Consider the following 22,060-nt stretch of genomic DNA (forward strand, 5'->3'; position numbering starts at 1 on the left):
GGAAAAACTAGCAACCTGAAAAATAGATCCAAGAGAGATAATCTATAGATTACTAGAAAGTCTAGATCTAAAAAAGAACCTGGAAAACATCTTGCAGGAATTTATTAGGGAAAACTCTCCAAATCTGATAGCACAAGAAAACAATATAACCTTTGAAAGCATACACAGAACAGCTCCAGTTAAAGATCCCAAAATAAAAAGTCCAAGGGTTGTTATATCCAGAACTCTCAAATAAAGGAGAAAATACTGCAAGCAGCAAAAAGGAAATAATTTAAATATAAAGAAAACACAATTAGACTCACATGGGATCTATCCACCTCAACACTGAAAGATCAGAGGACCTGGAATACCATATATCAGAGGGCAAAGGACTTGGGATTACAAAGAAGAATTTATTATCCTGCAAAATTCAGCATATACTGTCAGGAGAAAAGATGGATATTCAACAAAATAGAGGACTTCCAGAATTTCTTGATACAAAAACCAGAAGAGATAATTCAATTGTCAAATATACAAATCAAGAGATTCATAAAAAGGTAAATGAAAAGGGGAAATAAAAACAAAACAAAGCAAATGTTAGTCAAGAGCATCAGAATGTATATAACCCTAAAAGGGAAGAAATAACACTTCTACTTCTTGAGAATGTTACTTCTCTTAGGTTAATTAAAGGGCTGAATATAATTGAAATGATTGGACTAAGAGGAAATAGAGAGGTCCAAGTTGACATCACTATATTTGAGACAAAAAGCCTTGATTAAAAACAAGGGGTGTTAATTCCAAACTTAAGTGTCTCAGTTTCCTTTGACCCACTGCCATCCTACTTTGCTGTCAAAGCTTGGCACTTTGTCTGACCAGGGCATCATATCAATCTTGAATCAGTGTCTCCAATAATTTACAACCATTTCTGAAGTTCTCAAGTGAGACCTTCAGTTTTGAGGGAAAACTTTATTATCTCTAAATGCTTGTATTAATAAAATGGAGAAAAAAGGAGATCAATGAATTGAGTATGCAACTAATATAGAGAAAGAACAAATTAAAGACCCCAAATTAAATACCAAATTAGAAATACTAAAAAATCAAGACAGAGATTAATAAAATTGAATGCATGAAAAACCACTGATCTAATAAATAATACTAAGAGTTAGTTATATGAAAAAGCCAATAAAATAGATAAACCTTTGGTTAATCTGATTTAAAAAAAAAGAAAAAAGACGACCAAATGGTCATTATTAAAAATGAAAAGGGTGAACCATCAATAACTAAATTAAAACTAAATTAAAGTGGTCATACATTATGCCCAAATGTATGTCAACAAATTTGAAAATCTGAATGAAATGGATGAATACTTACAAAAACTGCACAGATTAACAGAAAACAAAATAAATTACTTAAATAGACCCATTTCAGAAAAAGAAATTTAAGAAACCATCAATAAACTCCCTAAGGAAGAAACTCCCAGGTCCAGACGGATTTACAAGTGATTTCTACCAAACATTTAAGGAACAATTAATTCCTAGTCTATATAAACTATCTTTAAAAAAAAAGAAGGAGCTCTATCAAATTTCTTTTATGATACCACCATGGAATTGGCACTTACACCAGGAAGAATCAAAACAAAGAAAATTATAGATCAATCTCCCTAATGAACATTGATGCACAAAACTTAAAACAAAATTTTAGCAATGAGATTACAGCAAAGTATTACTAGGATAATATGCCATGATCGGTTAGAATTTATATCAGGCAGGGATGGTTCAATATTAAAAAAAACACTCAACATAATTGAACATATCAATGGCAAAACCAACAGAAATAATATGATTTTCTCAATAGATGCTTAAAAAGCCTTTGATAAAATGCAACATCTATTCCTCTTAAAAACACTAGAAAGTTTGGGCAGCTAGGTAACACAGTGGACAGAGCACTGGCCCTAGGACTGGCTCTGGAGTCAGGAGAAGCTGAGTTCAAAGCCAACCTCAGACGTTCAATAGTTACCTAGCTATGTGACCTTGGTCAAGTCACAACCCCATTTTCTTGCAAAAATTTTTTAAAAAGCACTAGAAATTTTAGGAATTACTGGAGTTTTCCTTAAAATAATAAGTAATTTCTCTCTAAAACCATCAATAAATATGATATGCAATGGAGGTAAATTTGGAGCATTTCCAATAAGATCAGGTATGAAACAAGGATGTCTATTATCACTGTTACTAATTTAATATAGTTTTAAGAAATGTTAGCTATAGCAATAAGAGAAGAAACAGAAAGGAACTGAAGGAATCAGAACTGGCAATGAGGAAGCAAAACTTTCACTCTTTGCAGATGGTATGATGGTATACCTAGAGAAACCAAGAAAATCATTTTTAAAAACTCCTTCAAACAATTAACAAATTCAGCAAAATATCAGGTTATTAAAAAACCCACATAAATCATCAGCATTTCTATATATGAACAACAAAACCCAAGAGCAAGAGATAGAAAGAGAAATTCCATTTAAAATTACTGTAGACAATATTAAATATTTGGGAATCTGCCTCCCAAGATAAACTCAGAAAGTGTATGAACACAAGTATAAACACTTATCACCCAAATAAAGTCAGATCTAAATAACTGGGAAAATGTCAATTGCCGATGGTTAGGTCGAGCTAATATAATAAAAATGACAATTTTACCCTAATTAAATTACTTATTCAATGTCATACCAAATAAGCATTTTACCAATCTAGAAAAACATAGTAACAAAATTCATCTTGAGTAACAAAAGGGCAAGAATAGCAAGAGAACTGCTGAAAAAAAATATAAAGGAAGATGACCTAATTTTACCAGATCTGAAACTATACTATAAAGCAGCAGTCATCAAAACTGCCTCATACTGGTTAAGAAATAGAGTAATGGATCAGTAGATTAGGATAGCTTTAAAAGAAATAGCAAGTAATGACTATAGTAAACTACTTTCTGACAAAATCAAGGACATTAACTTCTGGGATAACAATTTCCTATTTGGCAAAAATTGTTGGGAAAACTGGAAATTAATATGGCAAAAAACTAGGCATAAATCCAGAATTCACACCCTATACCAAAATAAGGTCAAAATGGGTTCAGGATTTAGACACAAAGAGTGACATCTTAGATAAATTAATAGACCAAAAAAAAATACTCTATCTAATCTATGGAAAGGGGAAAAATTTATGACCAAACAAGAAATAGAATACATTACAAACTGCAAAATGCATGATTTTGACTATATTAAATTAAAAGTTTTACACTAATAAAATCAATGCTGCCAAAATAAGAAGGAAAGAAGGCTCAAAAGCAATCTTCAAAACTAGGAGTTTTAGGGTTTTTTTGTTTTTTTGTTTTGGGGGGGCATTTTTTGCAAGGCAATGGGGTTAAGTGGCTTGCCCAAGGCCACACAGCTAGGTAATTATTAAATATCTGAGGTCAGATTTGAATTCAGGTACTCCTGACTCCCGGGTTGGTGCTCTATCCACTGCACCGCCTAGCTGCCCCCACAACTAGGAGTTTTGATAAAGGTATCATTTCTAAAATATATTCAGAACTGCATCAAATTTATAAGATTGAAAGTCATTCCCAGATTGATAAATCCTCAAAGGATATGTCTAGACAGTTTTAAAATGAAGAAATTAAAACTATTATATAATCATAGGGAAAAAATGCCCCAAATCATTAGTGATTAGAGAAATACTAAATAGCACATCAGATTGGCTAAGATGACAAAAATGGAAAATGCTCAATGTTTGAGAGGTTGTGGGGGATTGGGACACTAATGCATTGCTGGTGGAGTTGTGAACTGATCCAACCATTCTGGAGAGCAGTAGAGAATTATGCCCAAAGATCAATAAAACTGTTCATATCCTTTGAACTAGTCAGATGAAATCATAAAAAAAATGGAAAAAATACCACATTTCAAAATATTCACAGCAATTCTTTTGGTAGTAGCAAAGAAGTAGAAATTGAAGGGATACCCATCAATTAGAGAATGGTTAAACAAGTTTTGGTACATGAATATTATGGAATTCTATTGTTCTATAAGAAACCATAAATGGTTGGACTCTGGAGAAGCAGAGAAGGAATTATAGGATCTGATGTTGAGTGAAGGGAACAGAACCAAAGGAACAATGTATAAATTAACAACATTGTGAGATGATCAACCTTGATGGATGCAGCTGCTCTCAGCATTTCAGAGAACTAGTATAACCCTGTTAGACCAGTTATGGACAGTGGAGTGGTATCCCCATCCCGAGGAAGAAAAACAAAGCAAAACAAAACAAAACAAAAATCCCTAAGAATCTGAGGAACTTTGGGTTCACTTTTTTTAATAAATGTATTTATTTTTATCCATAAGCACATGCATATTTCCAAGTTACAAAATTTCCTTCCATCCTCCCTTCCCACCCCAACTCCCCTCAGCAGGGCACAGTCAGGGTTAGTATTTTATTAAACATGTTTAAAATTCAGTAATTTTTGACATGAGGAATTAGGATTAAGGGAAAGAGACATTTAAGAGATAATTTTTATAAAATGTTCATCAGATTTGGAAGGGCTGATTTCTTTTTTCTGTGTATTTTGTTTTGTTTTGCTTTTCTTCCTCTGGTTGGGGATAATATAGTAGATAACCAGTCAAATACAGTTGTCCTAGTTCTCTGGACTTCCAGAGGAGTTGCTTCCATCAAGACTGTTCATCTCATAATTTGGTTGTTGATGTGGACACTGCTCTCTTGGTTTTATTCCCATTGCTCAGCATCAAATCCCATAAGTCATTCCATGCTTCTCTAAAGTCCAACCCTTTATGGTTTCTTATAGAAAAATAGTATTTCATAGTATTCATATATGATAACTTGTTTAGCCATTCCCCAGTTGATGGGCATCCCCTCAATTTCCAATTCTTTGCCACTACGAAAAAGAGCTGCTATGCATATTTTGGAATATATAAGACTTTTTCCCATTTTTTATAATTTTTTCTGGATATAGACCTAGAATTAGAATTGTTGGGTCAAAGGATATGAACAGTTTTAGTGCTTTTTGGGCATAGTTCCTTATTGCTCTCCAGGAAGGTTAGATCAGTTCACAACTCCATTAGTAATGCATCAATGTCTCAATCCTCCCACTTCTCCAATGTTGGTCATCTTTCCTTTTTATCATCTTGACTAATTTAATAGGTCTGAGATGATACCTCATTGTTGTTTTAATTTTCATTTCTCTAATCAATAGTGATTTGGAGCATTTTTATATGATTATATTTTGGTTTAATCTCTTCATTTGAAACCTGTCTCTTCATATCCTTTCACCATTTATCAATTGGGGAATGACTTGTGATTTTACAAATTTGATGCAATTCTCCATATATATGTGTTAGAAATGAGACCTTTATCAGAACTCCTAGTTGTGAATATTGTTTCTCAGCTTTCTGCTTTCCTTCTAATATTGGCAGCATTAATTTTAATAGTGCAAAACCTTTTTAATTTAATGTAGTCAAAATAATTCATTTTGCAGTTTATAATGTGTTCTAAATATAGGTTGGTCATAAATTTATCCCTGTTCCATAGATCAAATAGGTAGAGTATTATTTGATCTATTAATTTATCTATGGTATCGCTTTTGATGTCTAAATGCTGTACCCATTTTGACCTTATTTTGGTATAGGGTATAAGATGTGAACCTATCCCTAGTTGTTGCCATACTATTTTCCAGTTTCCCAACAATGTTTGTCAAATAATGAGGTGTTATCCCAGAAGCTAATATCTTTGGGTTTGTCAAATAGCAGATTGCTGTGGTCATTTTCTGTGGTTTCCTTTGACCCTAATCTAATCCACTGATCCTTTATTTCTTAACTAGTACCAAGCAGTATTGATGACTGCCATTTTATAGTATAGTTTTAGATCTGGTAGAGCTAGGCCACCTTCTTTTACCTTTTTTTCCCCCAACAATTCACTTGCTTTTCTTGACCTTTTGTTGCTCCAGACAAATTTTGTAACTCAATTTTTCTAGCTTGGTAAAATAATTATTTGGTAGTTTGATTGATATGGCATGATTAGGTAGAACTGTCATATTTAAGATATTAGCTCAACCTAACCATGAGCATTTGACATTTCTCCAATTATTTAGTTCTGACTTTATTTGTATGAGGAGTGCTTTATAATTATGCTCCTACAATTTCTAGGTTTATTTTGGGATGTTCATTCCAAAGTATTTAATGTTGTCTACAGTTATTTTAAGTGGAATTTCTCTTTCTATCCCTTGTTCTTGGCTTTTGTTGCTCATATATAGAAATTTTTGATGATTTATGTGGTTTTATTTTTATCTGCTACTTTGCTGAATTTGTTCATTGTTTCCAGGAGTTTTTTAGATGATTTTCAAATTGCATCAAATTATAATTATAATCATTTTTTACCCCCCTTCTCAAGTATCAAGTATACACAGTCCTCCTTAGGAGTCAAAGTATTAAACAAAGCCATATCATTTCCCAACTATTTGTGCCGTCTCCCCAGGCTGATTTTCTTTCACACTTTACCTCCCCCACCCCAGAGTACTTAACACCTTGTTAACTAAAGCAAGGCCTATTCTCTCACCCACTTTACATCCCCTTCCCTACTCAGGGTACTTAACCCCTTGTTAAATGAAACATGGGTAAAGTCAGACCTTGATCAAATTAACTGTAAGAATCTAATTAACTGTAAGAATCTTAAAGAGCTCTAAGTACTCTGGAGGACTCACTTGAGAACTTTTCCAATGATTGTAAGTTACAGAGTCACTGCCCTCATTAGACAAGGTGCTGGGCATCATGTGATTAAAGTGAGTCAAAGAATTAGGAGACACTTAAGTTTAAAGTTAACACCCCTGCTTTTTATCTCAAACATAGTGATGTCATCTTGGAACTCTTGAAGAGAGATAAGATTCTCTTCAATTGTTTTTCTACTCTCTAATTATCCCAAGATAAGTAAAGTTCCAAAGAATTAGAAGTTTTCTATCATCTCCTTTAAGGCTGTATACAATTTGATAGTTTTGACCAACACTTGTTTTGTTTTATTTTTTCCTTCTTTAATATGTAAATGTGTAAATACAATATTAACCTGTTCACCCTTGAAGGGAGGGTGGTGGGAAGGGAGGGTGGAAGAAAATTTTGTAACTTAGAAATATACATAAGTATATTTTTTCATAATAGTTATTTGGAAAAGTAAAATATCAATAAAAATAAAATAATGTAAAGAAGATTGTTAAACTTATCTATCCAACCATAATTTCTCTGCTGATCTCCAGTCTCACATAGCTAATTTCTATTAGATATCTTGAACTTGATGTCACACAGGCATCTTAAACAGAAAATATTAAAAGCTGTATTCATTATATTTTCTCTCCATCACCATCTTCCATGTCCCCCAAGAGTATAGTTCTTGGATCAGTTGCAAAATACTATTTGTCATTCAAAATCCCTCATAATGTAGCATTGCTCTCACTTGATATTTTTAATTCTCATACCTTACCTCACCTCCTCCCTAAATGACTTTTGATCTAGTAAGACAGGCTTCCTTGTTGTTCCTTCCTTGTGCAATGACTTCTCTCCCTTTTCATCTCCATCTTCTGGCTTCCTTGGCTTCCTGCTAATCTTCAATAGAAAAGTCTTTCCAAATTACTTTAATTCTAGATCCTTTCCTTTTTTGATTATTTGAAATTTATACCTTATTTAGTTTGTACAAAGTTGTTTGAATTTGTCTTTCCTATTAGGATAAGCATTCCTTTAGATCCAGGACTGATAGTTGCCTTCCTTTGTATTAGTACATGCATGACAAATACTAGGGATTTAACATTTATTAACTTATTGATAAGTATATCATTGTAGTGTGCATGTGGTTTGTGTGTGTGTATGTGTGTGTATGTGTGTGTGTGTGTGTGTGTGTGTGTGTGTGTGTGTGTGTGTACTCAAAGTAGTTTGGCAGGTAAATAAGGAAAACTTCATGAAAATTATAGCTCTTAAGCTTCATCAAGAAGATGGTGAGGGAATCTTAAAAAATCCATATAGGAAGTGACATATGAGTAATGCTGACACTGAACTGATTCTTAGGTTACTCTGTTCAAAATCCTACCTCAGACACCTGCTAGTCTTTTGACATTTACCTCAGAAACTCAATTTCCACTTCTATAAAAAGAGAATAATAATGCATGTACTATCTATCTTGTAGGGTCACTATGAGCTAAATAATTGTCAAACTGTATAAATGTGAGCTTATATTATTTAGAAGTCATTTTTGTTCTGATACAGATTAGACTGGAGGATATCTGATTCTTTCATTTTGAGATTCTGTGACAATATTCAATAGGCAAGGAAATTCAGTGCTACAGTTGTCTATAAACATAATAAGTTCGGATAATATTGTGTGACAGAATAAAAAGTTAATGAGATTTCAACCACAGTTATAGACATCTTTTGTCTAGACATATAGATTTCATAGTTCCACTGTACAGTGCCCTGCTCAGACCAATTTTTTAGGAAGGGCATTAATGATCTTTATCATTCTAGGGGAAGGCAATAAGAATGGTCAAAACACTAGAAACTATACTATTCAAGAATACAATTAGATTTTGAAAGAGAAGGTGGAAAAAATGAAAATATTTTCCTTATATTTGAAAGATCATCATATAAACAAGGAAATATACTTTTTCCCCCTTCGATTTAATACATTAAGCATTAGATCAAGGGTTAGAAATTTGAGTGAAATTTGAGTTAAATATGATGTAAAAAAAATTCAAATGATTAGAACTATAAGATGAATGAAAGGGCTACCTTGAGAGATAGTGGATATTCAAATAGATAGTGATATTCAAATAGTGAATAACTACTTCTCTGGGGTATTATAAATGGGATATAGCATTTGCTTTGGAAAAAAATGCCTCTAAGTCCAACTCTAAGCCCCCATAATATTTCAAATTCTATCCCTTCTTTTTTGTTTTTCCCCCCTCTTTTTTATTTTCATCCATATGCACATGTATATTTTTAAGTTACTAAATTTCCTTCCACCCTCCCTTTCCACCTCCCTTCCCCCAGCAGTTGAACAGTCAGGTTAGCATTATACATATATATTTTGATAAACATGTTTACAGATTAGTTATTTTTGGTATGAGGAATTAGGATTAAGGGAAAGAGATACATTAGAGATAATTTTTATAAAGTGTTCATCAGATTCTGAAGGGTTGGGTTTTTTTTTCATGTCTATGTGTTTTGTTTTGTTTTGTTTTGTTTTTCTTCCGGATAACATTGTCCATAGCTAGTCTAATATAGTTGTCCTAACTCTCTGGACTGCTGAGAGGAGCTGTTTCCATCAAGGTTGTTCATCTCACAATGATGTTGTTAATGTGTACATTTGTTCTCTTGGTTCTGCACCCTTTGCTCAGCATCAGATCCCATAAATCATTCCAGGCTTCTCTAGAGTGACCATTTATGGTTTCTTACAGAACAATAGTATTCCATAACATTAGTATCCTATAACTTGCCATTCCCCAATTGATAGGCATCCCCTCAGTTTCTAATTCTTTGCCACTACAGAAAGAGCTGCTACAAAAATTTGGGAACATATGGGACTTTTCCCATTTTTATGATTTCTTCTAGATATAGGCCTAGAATTAGAATTGCTGGGTCAAAGGGAATGAATATTTTTTAATTGCTCTTTGGGCATAGTTCATAGTTCCATATTGCTTTCCAGAATGGCTGGATCCATTCACAACTCCACAAGTAATGCATCAATGTCCCAATCCTTCCACAATCTCTCCAACATTGATCATTTTCCCTTTTACTCACTTTTGTCTATCTGCTAGTGTAAGGTGATAACTCATTATTATTGTGTTTTGCATTTCTCTAGTTTATAATGATTTGGATATTTTTTCATATGATTATATACAGCTTTAATTTCTTCTGTCTATTCATATCCTTTGGTCATTTATCAGTTGGGGAATGACTTGTAACCTTATAAATTTGATGCAATTCTCCATAGATTTTAGAAATGAGACCTCTATCAAAACTACTAGGTGTGAAGATTGTTTCCCAGTCTTCTGCTTTCCTTCTAATTTTGGCAGTATTGATTTTATTAGTGCAAAAACTTTTTAATTTAATATAGTCAAAATCATTGATTTTGCATTTATAATGTATTCTAATTCTTGTTTGGTCATAAATTATCCCTTTTCCCTATATCTGATAGAGCATTTCTTGATCTATTAATTTATCTATGGTGTTGTCTTTTATGTCTAAATCCTGTACCCATTTTGGTATAGAATGAATGATCTCCTCTACTTTACTTTGGAAATTGATCATCATGTCTTTCTTTTATTATCCATCTCTCTGTATTCTGCATTTCCTACTTACTTCACAGTATCTTGCAATCTGACTCTCATCCACTCATGTACAACTTCTCCCTCCAATATTACTAATAGTTTCCTATCTGATGAATCCAATTGCTTTTTCTCAGGACTCATTCTTGACCTCTCACAGATTTTTATGCTGTAAACAATTTCCGCATTCTGGACAAGCTCTTCTCCCTTGATGTTCCCTGATAGTTCTCTAAGATTTTTAACTACCAGATTGACTATTCCTTTTCAGTTTTCTTTGCTGTGTCATTCTTCTGGCATTCTCCTATCAATGGCCCCCAAGGCTATTCCCTCGGTCGTCTTCTCTTCATTCTTTAATCTTCTCTCTCTCTCTCCATTTTACACACACACACACACACACACACACACACACACACACACACACAGAGTGTATATAATACATACACATATATTCATTTCTATACATATTTTATATATATATACATTCTCTGCCTTTTTGAGTTGATCATTTTTCATACACTTATAATCATTCCTATGATACTCTAAGATGCGTAATTGTAACCATAATCACTCTGTCTTGAACTTTAATCATTGTTATCAAGTGCTTGTTGAACCTTTCCAGCTGGATGTTATCTTGATATCTTAAATTCCACATATTCAAAATGGAATTCATTGTATTTCCTACAAAACCTTATTTTTCCTCCAATTTTATTTGTCATCTTTCAAGTAATTTGCATTCATTACCTGGGAATCATCCTTTACTCTCCCTTTTCCCTTCTTCCCAATTAGCTCTTAAATATTGTCAATCCTATGCTCACAATATCTCTTATGCTGATTTCTTCTCTCTACAAACATGTATCTATTATAGTTCTGACCCTTACCTTCTACCACCAATGCTATTACAATAGCCTCCTAATTGGAGTCCCTGATCATTTTCCAAACCATCTTCCACACAGCTTCTATACTTAATACTTATACTTACAGCTGATATACTTAAAACAAACATCTAAGCCTGCTATTCCTTTACTCCAATATTTCTAATGGCTACTGATTGTTTCTAATATAATATTCTAAATCCTTAGTCTAAACTCTGTGATTTCTTATTCCAGTTTTACTTTAAACTGTTTTCCACATATTCTCCATGCTGCTCAAACTGATCTATTAATGGTATATGTCCATCTAGCCCTATCTGTGATTTTACACAAGTGATTCCATTAATCTTTAATGTTCTGCCTTCTATCTTCTGTTTAATGTCCTTCAAATAACAGTTAAGATTTCTTATCACCTTGCTTATTCTTTTTTTTTTTTTTTTGGTTTTTGCTAGGCAATGGGGTTAAGTGGCTTGTCCAAGGCCACACAGCTAGGTAATTATTAAGTGTCTGAGACCGGATTTGAACCCAGGTACTCCTGACTCCACCTAGCCACCCCTACCTTGCTTATTCTTTGTATTTATTTCTATGTTGTATTTTCCCATGAGAAACATAAGATTCTTGAGGGCAGAAAGTTATAAAAACTTTTTTCTTGTATCATCAGTGTCTTGCTTAGTACTTAACACATAGAATTGACAAATGAAAACTGTCAAATTGATTTGAATGGAAAAAATATTCTGAAGAATGCATAAATAGATATCAAATGACATTTCATAAATAATTTTGTAGACATCACAATTAATCTCATGATTACAAAATAGGATCTTTTTTATTAAATCAGGACATTGTCTTGGAGGTTGTCCTTAAACAAATTGTTAATATGTTAATAAAAAATGTTAATATCATATAAGATTCTCTCTTCTACAAAACTAATAATAATAGTCTTAAGATTTACTAAATGCTTTACATATATTATTTCATTTGATACAACCACAGAGACAATTTATTCAAATATCCTCTGAATAACAATATCAGATACACTATCAAACAGGGTGAGGTATTCAATAAAGGTTTTTGTTGGCGTATATTGTGGACAAAGTTGAAATAGAACTTGTGAACTCAAAATATTTTTCATTTGGAAATGGCATTGTGTGGATTACATGACACTACAGAGACTCAGTGAAAAGCATAGTCATTCAAAAGATGTTGACATAATTATGTATGCAGGAAAATACTCCATAAAGAACCACTGAATCAAGACTTCCAGAAAAGATGGCAGAGAGAAGACAGGCACAGTTCTAAAGTCTCCTGATCTTTCCCCATCTATCATATGAAATAAACCTCTTAACAAAAATCTGACCCCCAAAACCCAGAAAGAAAAACCAGGAGAAAGAACATCTACCTCAGGATTTGTCTCCAGCAGCAGCAGCATTGGAGGAATACGGGCAGGTGAGTCTGGGCTCAGAGGGAGGATCAGCCCCAGATCAGCCAGATTAGCAGCTGAAGTGGAGCCTGGAGTCTGAGGGCCCAGAGCTGCACCTGCTGGATCAGCAGTGGGGCTAGATGGAAGGTGCTTGAGTCAACTAGGGAGCAGAGGCACTGGTGTTGGTGCTATCCCTCTGGAGCTTGCTGACAGGGCTGGGGGAAGAGTTCCAGTGCAGGAGAGCTGTGGACACCATCCCTGGGCTCCTCTGGTCTGAGGAACTCAGAGTCCATGCCTCCATTACAGCTGAGGCCTCTTTCCAGAACAAACAATTGTGGACTACTTCTGACTCAGGCCCAGGTGTGTGAGCAGAAGAACCAGCCCATCTGATAATTTAGAGAGAAAAGACCTAAGGCCAGGGTAAAGAGCATCATTGATTGAAGGCAAAAGAATTCAATAGCTCCAACTCCTCCCTTCAAGCAAAGGGAGAAGGCCTCAATCAAGGTCACAGACACTCCAGAGAAAGCAACCAACACCTCCTACTGGCCCTCCAGAGAAATTGCATTCAGTGAGTAAAACCATTAGCGATCCCAAGCCCCTGTGAACCAGCCCCTCCCCAACTCAAGGTCTTAGCAAAATGAAGAAGGGTCAGCGGAAAGAGGGATCCATAGAAAAATTCTTGAAAGGGAAAGACCCTAACTCAGAAAGACCTAGAACCTCTGTGGAGAATATGATCTGGTCTTCAGCACAGAAAGACTTCCTTGAAGAAATAAGGAAGGAGCTTAAAAATAAACTGGAAAATTTGGGAGAGACAATTAATACTTTGCAACAAGAAAACAAATCCTTATAAAAGACAATTGGACAAATACAAAAGGAGAATAAATCTCTCAGATCCTCAATTAGGCAAATGCAAAAAGAAAATAATTCTCTCAAATCCTCAATTGGGCAAATGGAAAGCTCTTTCAAAAGTAGAATTGACCAATTGGAAAAGGAATTGCAAAAGGCTAATGAAGAAAACTCCTCCCTAAAAAAAAAAAGAATGGAGTCTGCAGAAACTAATGACTCCATGAGACAGCAAGAGCCAGTTAAACAAAATCAAAAAACAGAAAAAAATAGAAGAAAATGTAAAATACCTCATCAACAAAACCACTGACCATCAAGAATAGATCAAGGAGGGGCAACCTGAGAATTTTAGGACTTCCTGAAAACACTGAAGAGAAAAAAAAAGCCTGGAACTTAATATTACAGGATCTAGTGATGGAAAACTATCTATCATGTAACCGGAGGGCAAACTAGTTATTGAAAGAATACATCAATCCCCTCCAGAAAAAGATCCTAAAATGAAAACACCAACAAATGTTGTGGCCAAATTAAAGAACTATAAGATAAAAGAGAAAATCCTGCAAGCAGCCAGCAAGAAACAATTTAAATATCAAGGAGCCACAGTAAGAATCATGTAGGACCTGGCTGCATCTACATTAAGGGATTGAAGGGCCTGGAACGAGTTATTTCAAAGAGCAAGGGAGCTTGGAATGCAGCCAAGAATCTACTATCGCGCAAAGCTGAGCCTTCTCTTCCAGGGAAAAAGATGGACATTTAGTGAAATAGAAGAATTCCAAAAATTCCTGATGTAAAGACCAAAGCTAAATAGAAAATTTGGACATCAAACAGGAGGTTCAAGAAACACATGAAAAGGTAAAAGAAAGGGGGGGGGGGCAGTAAAAGGAAAAAAACTCCTATCCAAGAAGTTGAAATTGGCTATATCTCAACATGGGGAAAAAGATTCTCATAAATCTTGAGAATTGTAACTCTAACAGAGAGAATATACCTAGCCAAAAATGATGGACATTCATGATCTATCCATGAGACTGCTATCTAATGGAATGTAACTGGCTTTAACCCCACTTGGGAGAAAGACTGTAATAACTCTCAAGAATTATAACTCTAGTAGATAGAATAAAATTAACTAGAAGTTACAGACACTCAGAATTTTCTATGACTCAGATAAAATGATCTAAAAAACACTACCTCCTTAAAAAGGGGGACAGGAAAGAGATGGGAGGAGGGAGGGGATTGAAAGGGGTAAATCTCATTACACTAATAGGTACAAAATACCTATGGCAAAGAGGGGAAGAAGGGAGCAGATGATAAACACCTGAATCTTCTTCTCATCAGACTTGACTTAAAGTCAACCTACATATACTCAGTTAACTTATAAAACATCTAAGCTTTCAAGCATTAAAAGGGGAAAAGGGGAGGGGGGATGGAGAAAGGGAAGTAGAGTGAGGAAAAAAAGGGGAACTAACTAAAGGAAGGGAAGGGAAAAAGGGAAAAAGGGAAAGGGGAAAGAAAGGGGAGGGGGTGATATAGGAGGGCAAACACACTGAAGGGGGTGGTATTCAGAAACAAAATACTGGGGAATATGATTAAGTGGGGGGGAGGGGGAAAAATACAAACAGAGGGAAGATAGCACAGAGGGCAATAAAGAATTAGTAATGATAGCTTTGAATGTAAATGGAATGAACTCTCCCTTAAGACAAGACGTAAGCAAATAGCAAAAGTGGATTAAAAACCAGAATCCTACAATATGCCGCTTACAAGAGATTCCTTTGAAGCAGAGAGATACATTAAGAGTAAAGGTAAAAGGTTGGAGCAAAATATATTTTGCTTAAGCTGAAGTAAAAAAAGCAGGGGTAGCAATCCTTATCTCATACAAAGCAGCAGCAAAAATAGATAGCGTTAAAAGAGTTAAGGAAGGAAACTATATCCTCCTAAAAGGTACCATAGACAATAAAATAATTTCAGTAGTAAATATGTATGTACCCAATGAGCCAATATCCAAATTCTTAGAGAAGCTGAAATAACTACAGGAAGACATAGACAGCAAAACTCTACTAGTGGGAGACCTCAACCTCCCCCTCTCAGATCTAGATAAATAAACAAGAAAGAAGTTAAGGAGGTAAATAGATTGTTAGAAAAATTAGATATGGTAGACTTATGGAGGAAACTGAATGGGGATAAAAAGGAATATACCTTTTTCTCTGCAGCACATGGAACTTATACAAAAATTGAACACATACTAGGTCATAAAAAACAAATGATCAACTGCAGAAAGGCAGAAATAGTGAATACATCTTTCTCAGATCACAATGCAATAAAAGTCATATGCAATATTAGACCAAGGAGATTATAGACCCAGAACAAATTGGAAACTGAATAACCTCATTTTAAAAAATGAGTGGACCAAAAAACAAATTATAGAAAGAATTAACCATTTTATCCTAGATAATGATAATAATGAAACAACATACCAAAACCTATGGGATTTATTCAAAGCGACTCTCAGGGGATATATTATAGCTTTAAATGTTTACATGAATAAATTGGAGAAAGAGGAAATCAATGTACTAAACATGCAACTAAAAAAATTAGAGAAAGAACAAATCAAAAATCCCCAATTAAACACCAAATTAGAAATTCTAAAAATTAAAGGAGAAATTAATAAAAGCAAAAGCAAAAACCTATTGAATTAATAAATAAAACCAGAAGTTGGTATTATGAAAAAAACAATAAAATTGATAAACGTCTAGTCAATTTGATTAATAAAATGAAAGAAGAAAAACAAATTGCTAGTATCATAAATGAAAAAGGTGAACTCACCACCAATGAGGAAGAAATTGAAGTAATAATTTGAAATTATTTTGCCCAACTCTATGCCAATAAATCTGATAATCTAAGTGAAACGGATGAATATTTACAAAAATATAAGTTGCCCAGGTTAAATAAAGAAGAGATTAAATACCTAAACAACCCTATTTCACAAAAAGAAATTCAACAAGCCATCAATGAATTCCCTAAGAAAAAATCTCCAGGGCATGATGGATTCACAAGTGAATTCTATCAAACATTTAAGGAACAATTGGTTCCAATTCTATATAAACTGTTTGGAAAAATAGGGAAAGATGGAACTCTGCCTAACTCTTTCTATGAAACCAATATGGTGCTGTTACCTAAACCAGGAACAGTTAAAACAGTGAAAGAAAATTATAGACCTATTTCCCTGATGAATATAGATGCAAAAATCTTAAATAAGATCTTAGCAAAATGATTACAACAAGTTATCACTAGGATAAATACATTATGATCAAGTAGAATTTATTCCAGGAATGCAGGGTTGTTTCAATATTCAGAAAACTGTTAGCATACTCAATTATATCAACAACAAACCTATCAGGAATCATATGATCATATCAATAGATGCTGAAAAAGCTTTTGACAAAATACAGCACCCATTCCTACTAAAAACACTAGAGAACATAGGAATAAATGGATTATTCCTTAGAATAATTAGCAGTATCTATCTGAAACCATCAACAAGCATTATATTCAATGGGGAGAGGCTAGAAGCATTCCCAATAAGATCAGGGGTGAAACAAGGGTGCCCATTATCACCACTACTATTCAATATTGTATTAGAAATGTTAGCATCAGTAATTAGAGAACAAAAAGAAATTGAAGGAATTAGAATCGAGAAGGAAGAGACAAGATTCTCACTCTTTGCAGATGACATGATGGTCTACCTAGAGAATCCCAAGAAATCGTCCAAAAAACTACTGGAAACAATTAGCAATTTTAGCAAAGTTGCAGGTTATAAAATAAACCCTCATAAATCCTCAACTTTTCTATATGTGTCTAGCAAGATACAGCAGGAAGAGCTAGAAAGAGAAATCCCATTCAAAGTAACCTCAGACAATATAAAATACTTGGGTGTCTATTTGCCAAGACAGACTCAGAATCTTTTTTGAAAGCAATTATAAAACATTTCTCACACAAATTAAATCAGATTTAAATAACTGGGCAAATATCAACTGCTCATGTGTAGGTAGGGCTAATATAATAAAAAAAATGACAATTCTACCAAAACTAAACTATCTGTTTTAGTACCCTTACCAATCAAAATTCCAAAAAATTACTTTAACAAGTTAGAAAAATTGTAAGTAAATTCATATGGAGAAATAAAAAGTCAAGAATTTCCAGGAGCTTAAAGAAAAAAAAGTGCAAAAGAAGGTGGCTTAGCCCTATCTGATCTAAAATTAAATTATAAAGCATCAGTCATCAAAACTGTTTGGTATTGGCTAAGAAATAGAGTGGTGGACCAGTGGAATAGACTAGGTGTAAAAGCATGATTATAGTTATCTGCTGTTCGATAAACCCAAAGAGTACAGCCATTGGGATAAAAACTCCCTCTTTGATAAAAACTGCTGGGATAATTGGAAGTTAGTATGGAAGAAACTTAGATTAAACCAACACCTAACACCTTTTACCAAGATAAGATCCAAATGGTTACAGGACTTAGACATAAAAAACAATATTATAAGCAAATTAGAAGATCAAGGACTAGTTTACCTGTCAGATCTATGTAAAGGGGAGCAGTTTATGACTAAGAAAGAGTTGGAGAACATCACCAAAAACCAATTAGATGATTTTGGTTACAGTAAATTAAAAAGCTTTTGCACAGATAAAACCACTGTAACCAAGATTAAAAGAAATGTAGTAAATTGGGAAACAACCTTTACAACTAATGATTCTGACAAAGGACTCATTCTAAAATATACAGAGAACTGAGTCATATTTTTAAAACAAAAAGCCATTCCCCAATTGACAAATGGTCAAAGGATATGCAAAGGCAATTTACAGATGAGGAGATCAAAGCAATCCATAGCCATATGAAAAAAATGCTCTAAATCATTAATTATTAGAGAAATACAAATTAAAACTTCTCTGAGGTACCACCTCACACCTCTCAGATTGGCCAATATGACCAGAAAGGATAATGATCATTGTTGGAAAAGTTGTGGAAAATTTTGGACACTATTACACTGTTGGTGGAGCTGTGAACTCATCCAACCTTTCTGGAGAGCTATTTACAACTACGCCCAAAGGGCAACAAAAATGTACATAGCCTTTGACCCAGCAATACCACTACTGGGTCTATATCCTGAAGAGATGATGAAAAAGGGTAAAAACATCACTTGTACAAAAATATTTATAGCGGCCTTGTTTGTGGTGGCAAAGAATTGGAAATCAAGTAAATGTCCTTCAATTGGGGAATGACTTAGCAAACTGTGGTATATGTATATCATGGAACACTATTGTTCTATTAGAAACCAGGAGGGATGGGATTTCAGAGAAGCCTGGAGGGATTTGCATGAACTGATGCTGAGTGAGATGAGCAGAACCAGAAAAACACTGTACACCCTAAAAGCAACATGGGGGTGATGTTCTACCTTGAAGGACTCTATTCCATCAGTGCAACAATCGGCAACAGTTTGGGGCTGTCTTCAAAGGAGAGTGCAATCTGTAACCAGATAAGGAGCTGTGGAGCTTGAACAAAGTTCAAGGACTATTCCCTTTAATTTAGAACAAAACAGATATCTTATTGTCTGATCTTGTTACCTCTTAGACTTCTTGTCTCTTCTTTAAGGATATGATTTCTCTCTCATCACACTCAATTTGGATCAAGGTACAACATGGAAACAAAGTAAAGACTAAGGGAAGTAAGATTTGGGGGAAAATTGTAAAACTCAAATAGTATCTTTAATAAAAATAAATTTAAAAAAAAGAAAAAAAAGAAGTTTATATAAAACCAAGTGCTAAGGGGGAAAAAAAACATTGAATCAATGAACAAAATTTCATTTATTAAGAGCTTATTATATGTCGGTCACTATACTAAGCATTGAACCATACTAACCATACTAAACACAAAGAGGGAAAAAAATGAGATGGCTTTTGTTCTCAAGGTGTACAATTAAAAGTTTATGGCATAAGAAATTTCAATTTCCTACCTCCTAGATTATAAGATACAATTGGTTGTACAATAGAATGAACTAGACCATTGATATGTATAGAGGATGGGCACTACAGGTAAACCATTAACTATGCCTAGAGCTAAGCAGTAAGAAAATATTACCATAGGCAATACTTTTAAACAGTTTTCATGACTCAAACTGTACAATGATGCAAAAATTGATATTTTCAATAGTAATATTCTTTAGTAAGATGCTATGGCTGTGAATCATGGAATCATATGGCCTCCAAAGAATCAAACTTATAGGTCCTCAAAGAACAACAGAAAAATGTGTGGTGGGCATAAGAAAGTTAGCCATAACTAAGTGTATGCAGAAATGGCAAGTAGCTGTTATATAGAGAACTCTAGAGTGAAGCAGAACTGGGTTCAAGTCCTACTTCTGAAACAAAATAATAAGAAAGATATAGGCATATATTACCTTATTCTCTTTCTATTACAGTATACTGCCATATTGCCTTGGTAAATTGAGGTCATTTCAAAGACAGTTGGAGTAATGTAAAGAGAATGAATTTGGAGTCAGAGGACCTTGCTTCAAATCTTTGACTGCCAATAATTACCATAAGACCATTCCACAGAAGACACTTTACTTGTCTGAACTTTCATTTTCTTTTATATATACAATGGAGGTATCAGGTCATTTAAAAGAGCTAATAGTTCTAAAGGACACAACCAGTGGAATAACCCAAATGCTCCCAACCACATGGTAGAACAAACTAGAATTCTTTTTTTAATATACATAACATGATAGAAAGAATAAGAATTGCCAACATTTATATAGCATTTTAAAGTTTGGAAATGTTAGTAAAAATATATCATTTGAATTATTCAACAAAGCTAAGGGTATAGGTGCTATTCTTAGCCCCATTTGAAAAATGGAGAAAAGAAATCTAAAAGAGATAAAATATCCTGCCCAGAGTCATAAAAGCATTAAATGTCTGAGTCAGGATTTGAAGTAAGGTCTTCTTTACTCTATGTATAGGGTTTTGTTCTTGTAATCTCTAATTTTCTTTGTTAAAGAAAGATTTTCTTTTTGTCTTCTTAATAGAGACACTTATACTTTGAATGGTTCTTGGAATCTTGAAAAATTAACATATCCCTGAGGCATAGTAGTAACAATAATGGTAATAACAACAACAACAGATAACATTTACATAGTTCTTCCAGGTTCACAAAGTACATTATATATATTTTTTTCATTTGATCCTCAGAGCAACTCTGAGAGGTAGAAAGAAGTATAAGATACTCAGTTTTCCTAAATGTAAGTCCATTACTCTATTCTTTATGCCCCCTAAATGCCTCAGTTAATCAGTTAATCTATATCAATGAATAAATTCAGAAACATTTAAAATTTATCTCTGTATCAAGCATTGTGCTAAACACTGGGGACATATATATATATATATATAAGGTAAAAATCTTTCTTAATTGGTTGATTCTTCAATCTCTAAGAAAATGAGATACTAGGACTTTTAGATTTACATGCTTTAGTTACCTTTGCAACTTCTTTTATCTTCTGCTAGTTCATATCCATCCTCACAGTAGCATTCTGTACCATTCCTTATAATTGAACATTTATATTGACAATTCATCTGTTGGCAATTTGGTAATAGTTCTGGAGAGAAAATACAAATAGATATATAGATATATGAGTTATATTTATTGAAAAATTCATTTAGCTTCCTTGAAGATTTCTGAAGCATTTTTATTTCATGAGATGGTAGATACTACTGCTATTTTCACTATATTATATTACCTAGCAATTTTTTTCTTTGAAAAAAAATTCCTGCATGTTCATATAACAAATGCATCAGTGTATTTTTATTTCTAGTTGCATTATGAAGTTTGATGATTGATCTATTTGGCCTTTCATATTTTTAAAATCTCATTCAAAGTCATTTGTAAAATTTAGAAATCCAAGTTAAAAAAAAAGCATACATTTTATGAGGGTGATTTCACCATCTATGCCTTTCCTACTTGACACATCAATTGACTTTCTATCTTTCAATGTCTTATTTTGATTTACTAAGCCATGTGTAAACTTCACAGCAATCAATGTGCATATATTTCATTTTAATAATTTATCTTGCTTAGTGGGCAATGTTAGACAAACACTGGACATAATATATCTCATTCTATCTAATGATGGCATTTTATCTAAATTATGACAAAGATGTTGCTGAAGGAGTAACTAACAAATCCCATGAGTAAATTACTTCATGGAAATAAAGGCACTCAGGTTAAAACAGTGACAAAATCAGGCTTTTTGCAAATTCTGTAATAGAAATCAGATGTGTTAATCTACACCAACATTTGGTTTCAATGTCCTAACCTACAGTGGGGAATTTAGGGCATTAATGAGTTGTGACAAAGTAATTGGTTTACTTTCAGGAAAAAAATAAGAAATAGATTGGACAGATATTGTACAAATGATTGAATCCATCGTATTCTGTAGATAATTTTAGCAAAGCTCAATAATGTTTCAGGAAAATTATAAAAGAATCTCAACAACCAGAAAAAGAAAAAGTTCACTCTGGAGACTAGTTTAAAGTAATTGGACATGGGGAAAAT

General features: G+C 33.6%; 1 protein-coding gene across 4 annotated transcripts in view; it reads right to left on the reverse strand.

Annotated features, from left to right (window-relative positions):
- The window catches only part of LRP1B (LDL receptor related protein 1B), a 2,479,914-nt gene that overhangs the window by 1,260,926 nt on the left and 1,196,928 nt on the right, over positions 1-22,060 (reverse strand). For all 4 annotated transcript variants that reach the window (XM_074215080.1, XM_074215079.1, XM_074215078.1 and 1 more), the window contains exon 4: positions 20,985-21,104. In XM_074215080.1, coding sequence (XP_074071181.1) covers positions 20,985-21,104 — 120 coding nt within the window. The remainder of the gene's footprint in view (positions 1-20,984; positions 21,105-22,060) is intronic.

This window comes from Macrotis lagotis, chromosome 1 (genome assembly GCF_037893015.1).
Source record: "Macrotis lagotis isolate mMagLag1 chromosome 1, bilby.v1.9.chrom.fasta, whole genome shotgun sequence".
Lineage (NCBI taxonomy): Eukaryota > Metazoa > Chordata > Mammalia > Peramelemorphia > Peramelidae > Macrotis > Macrotis lagotis.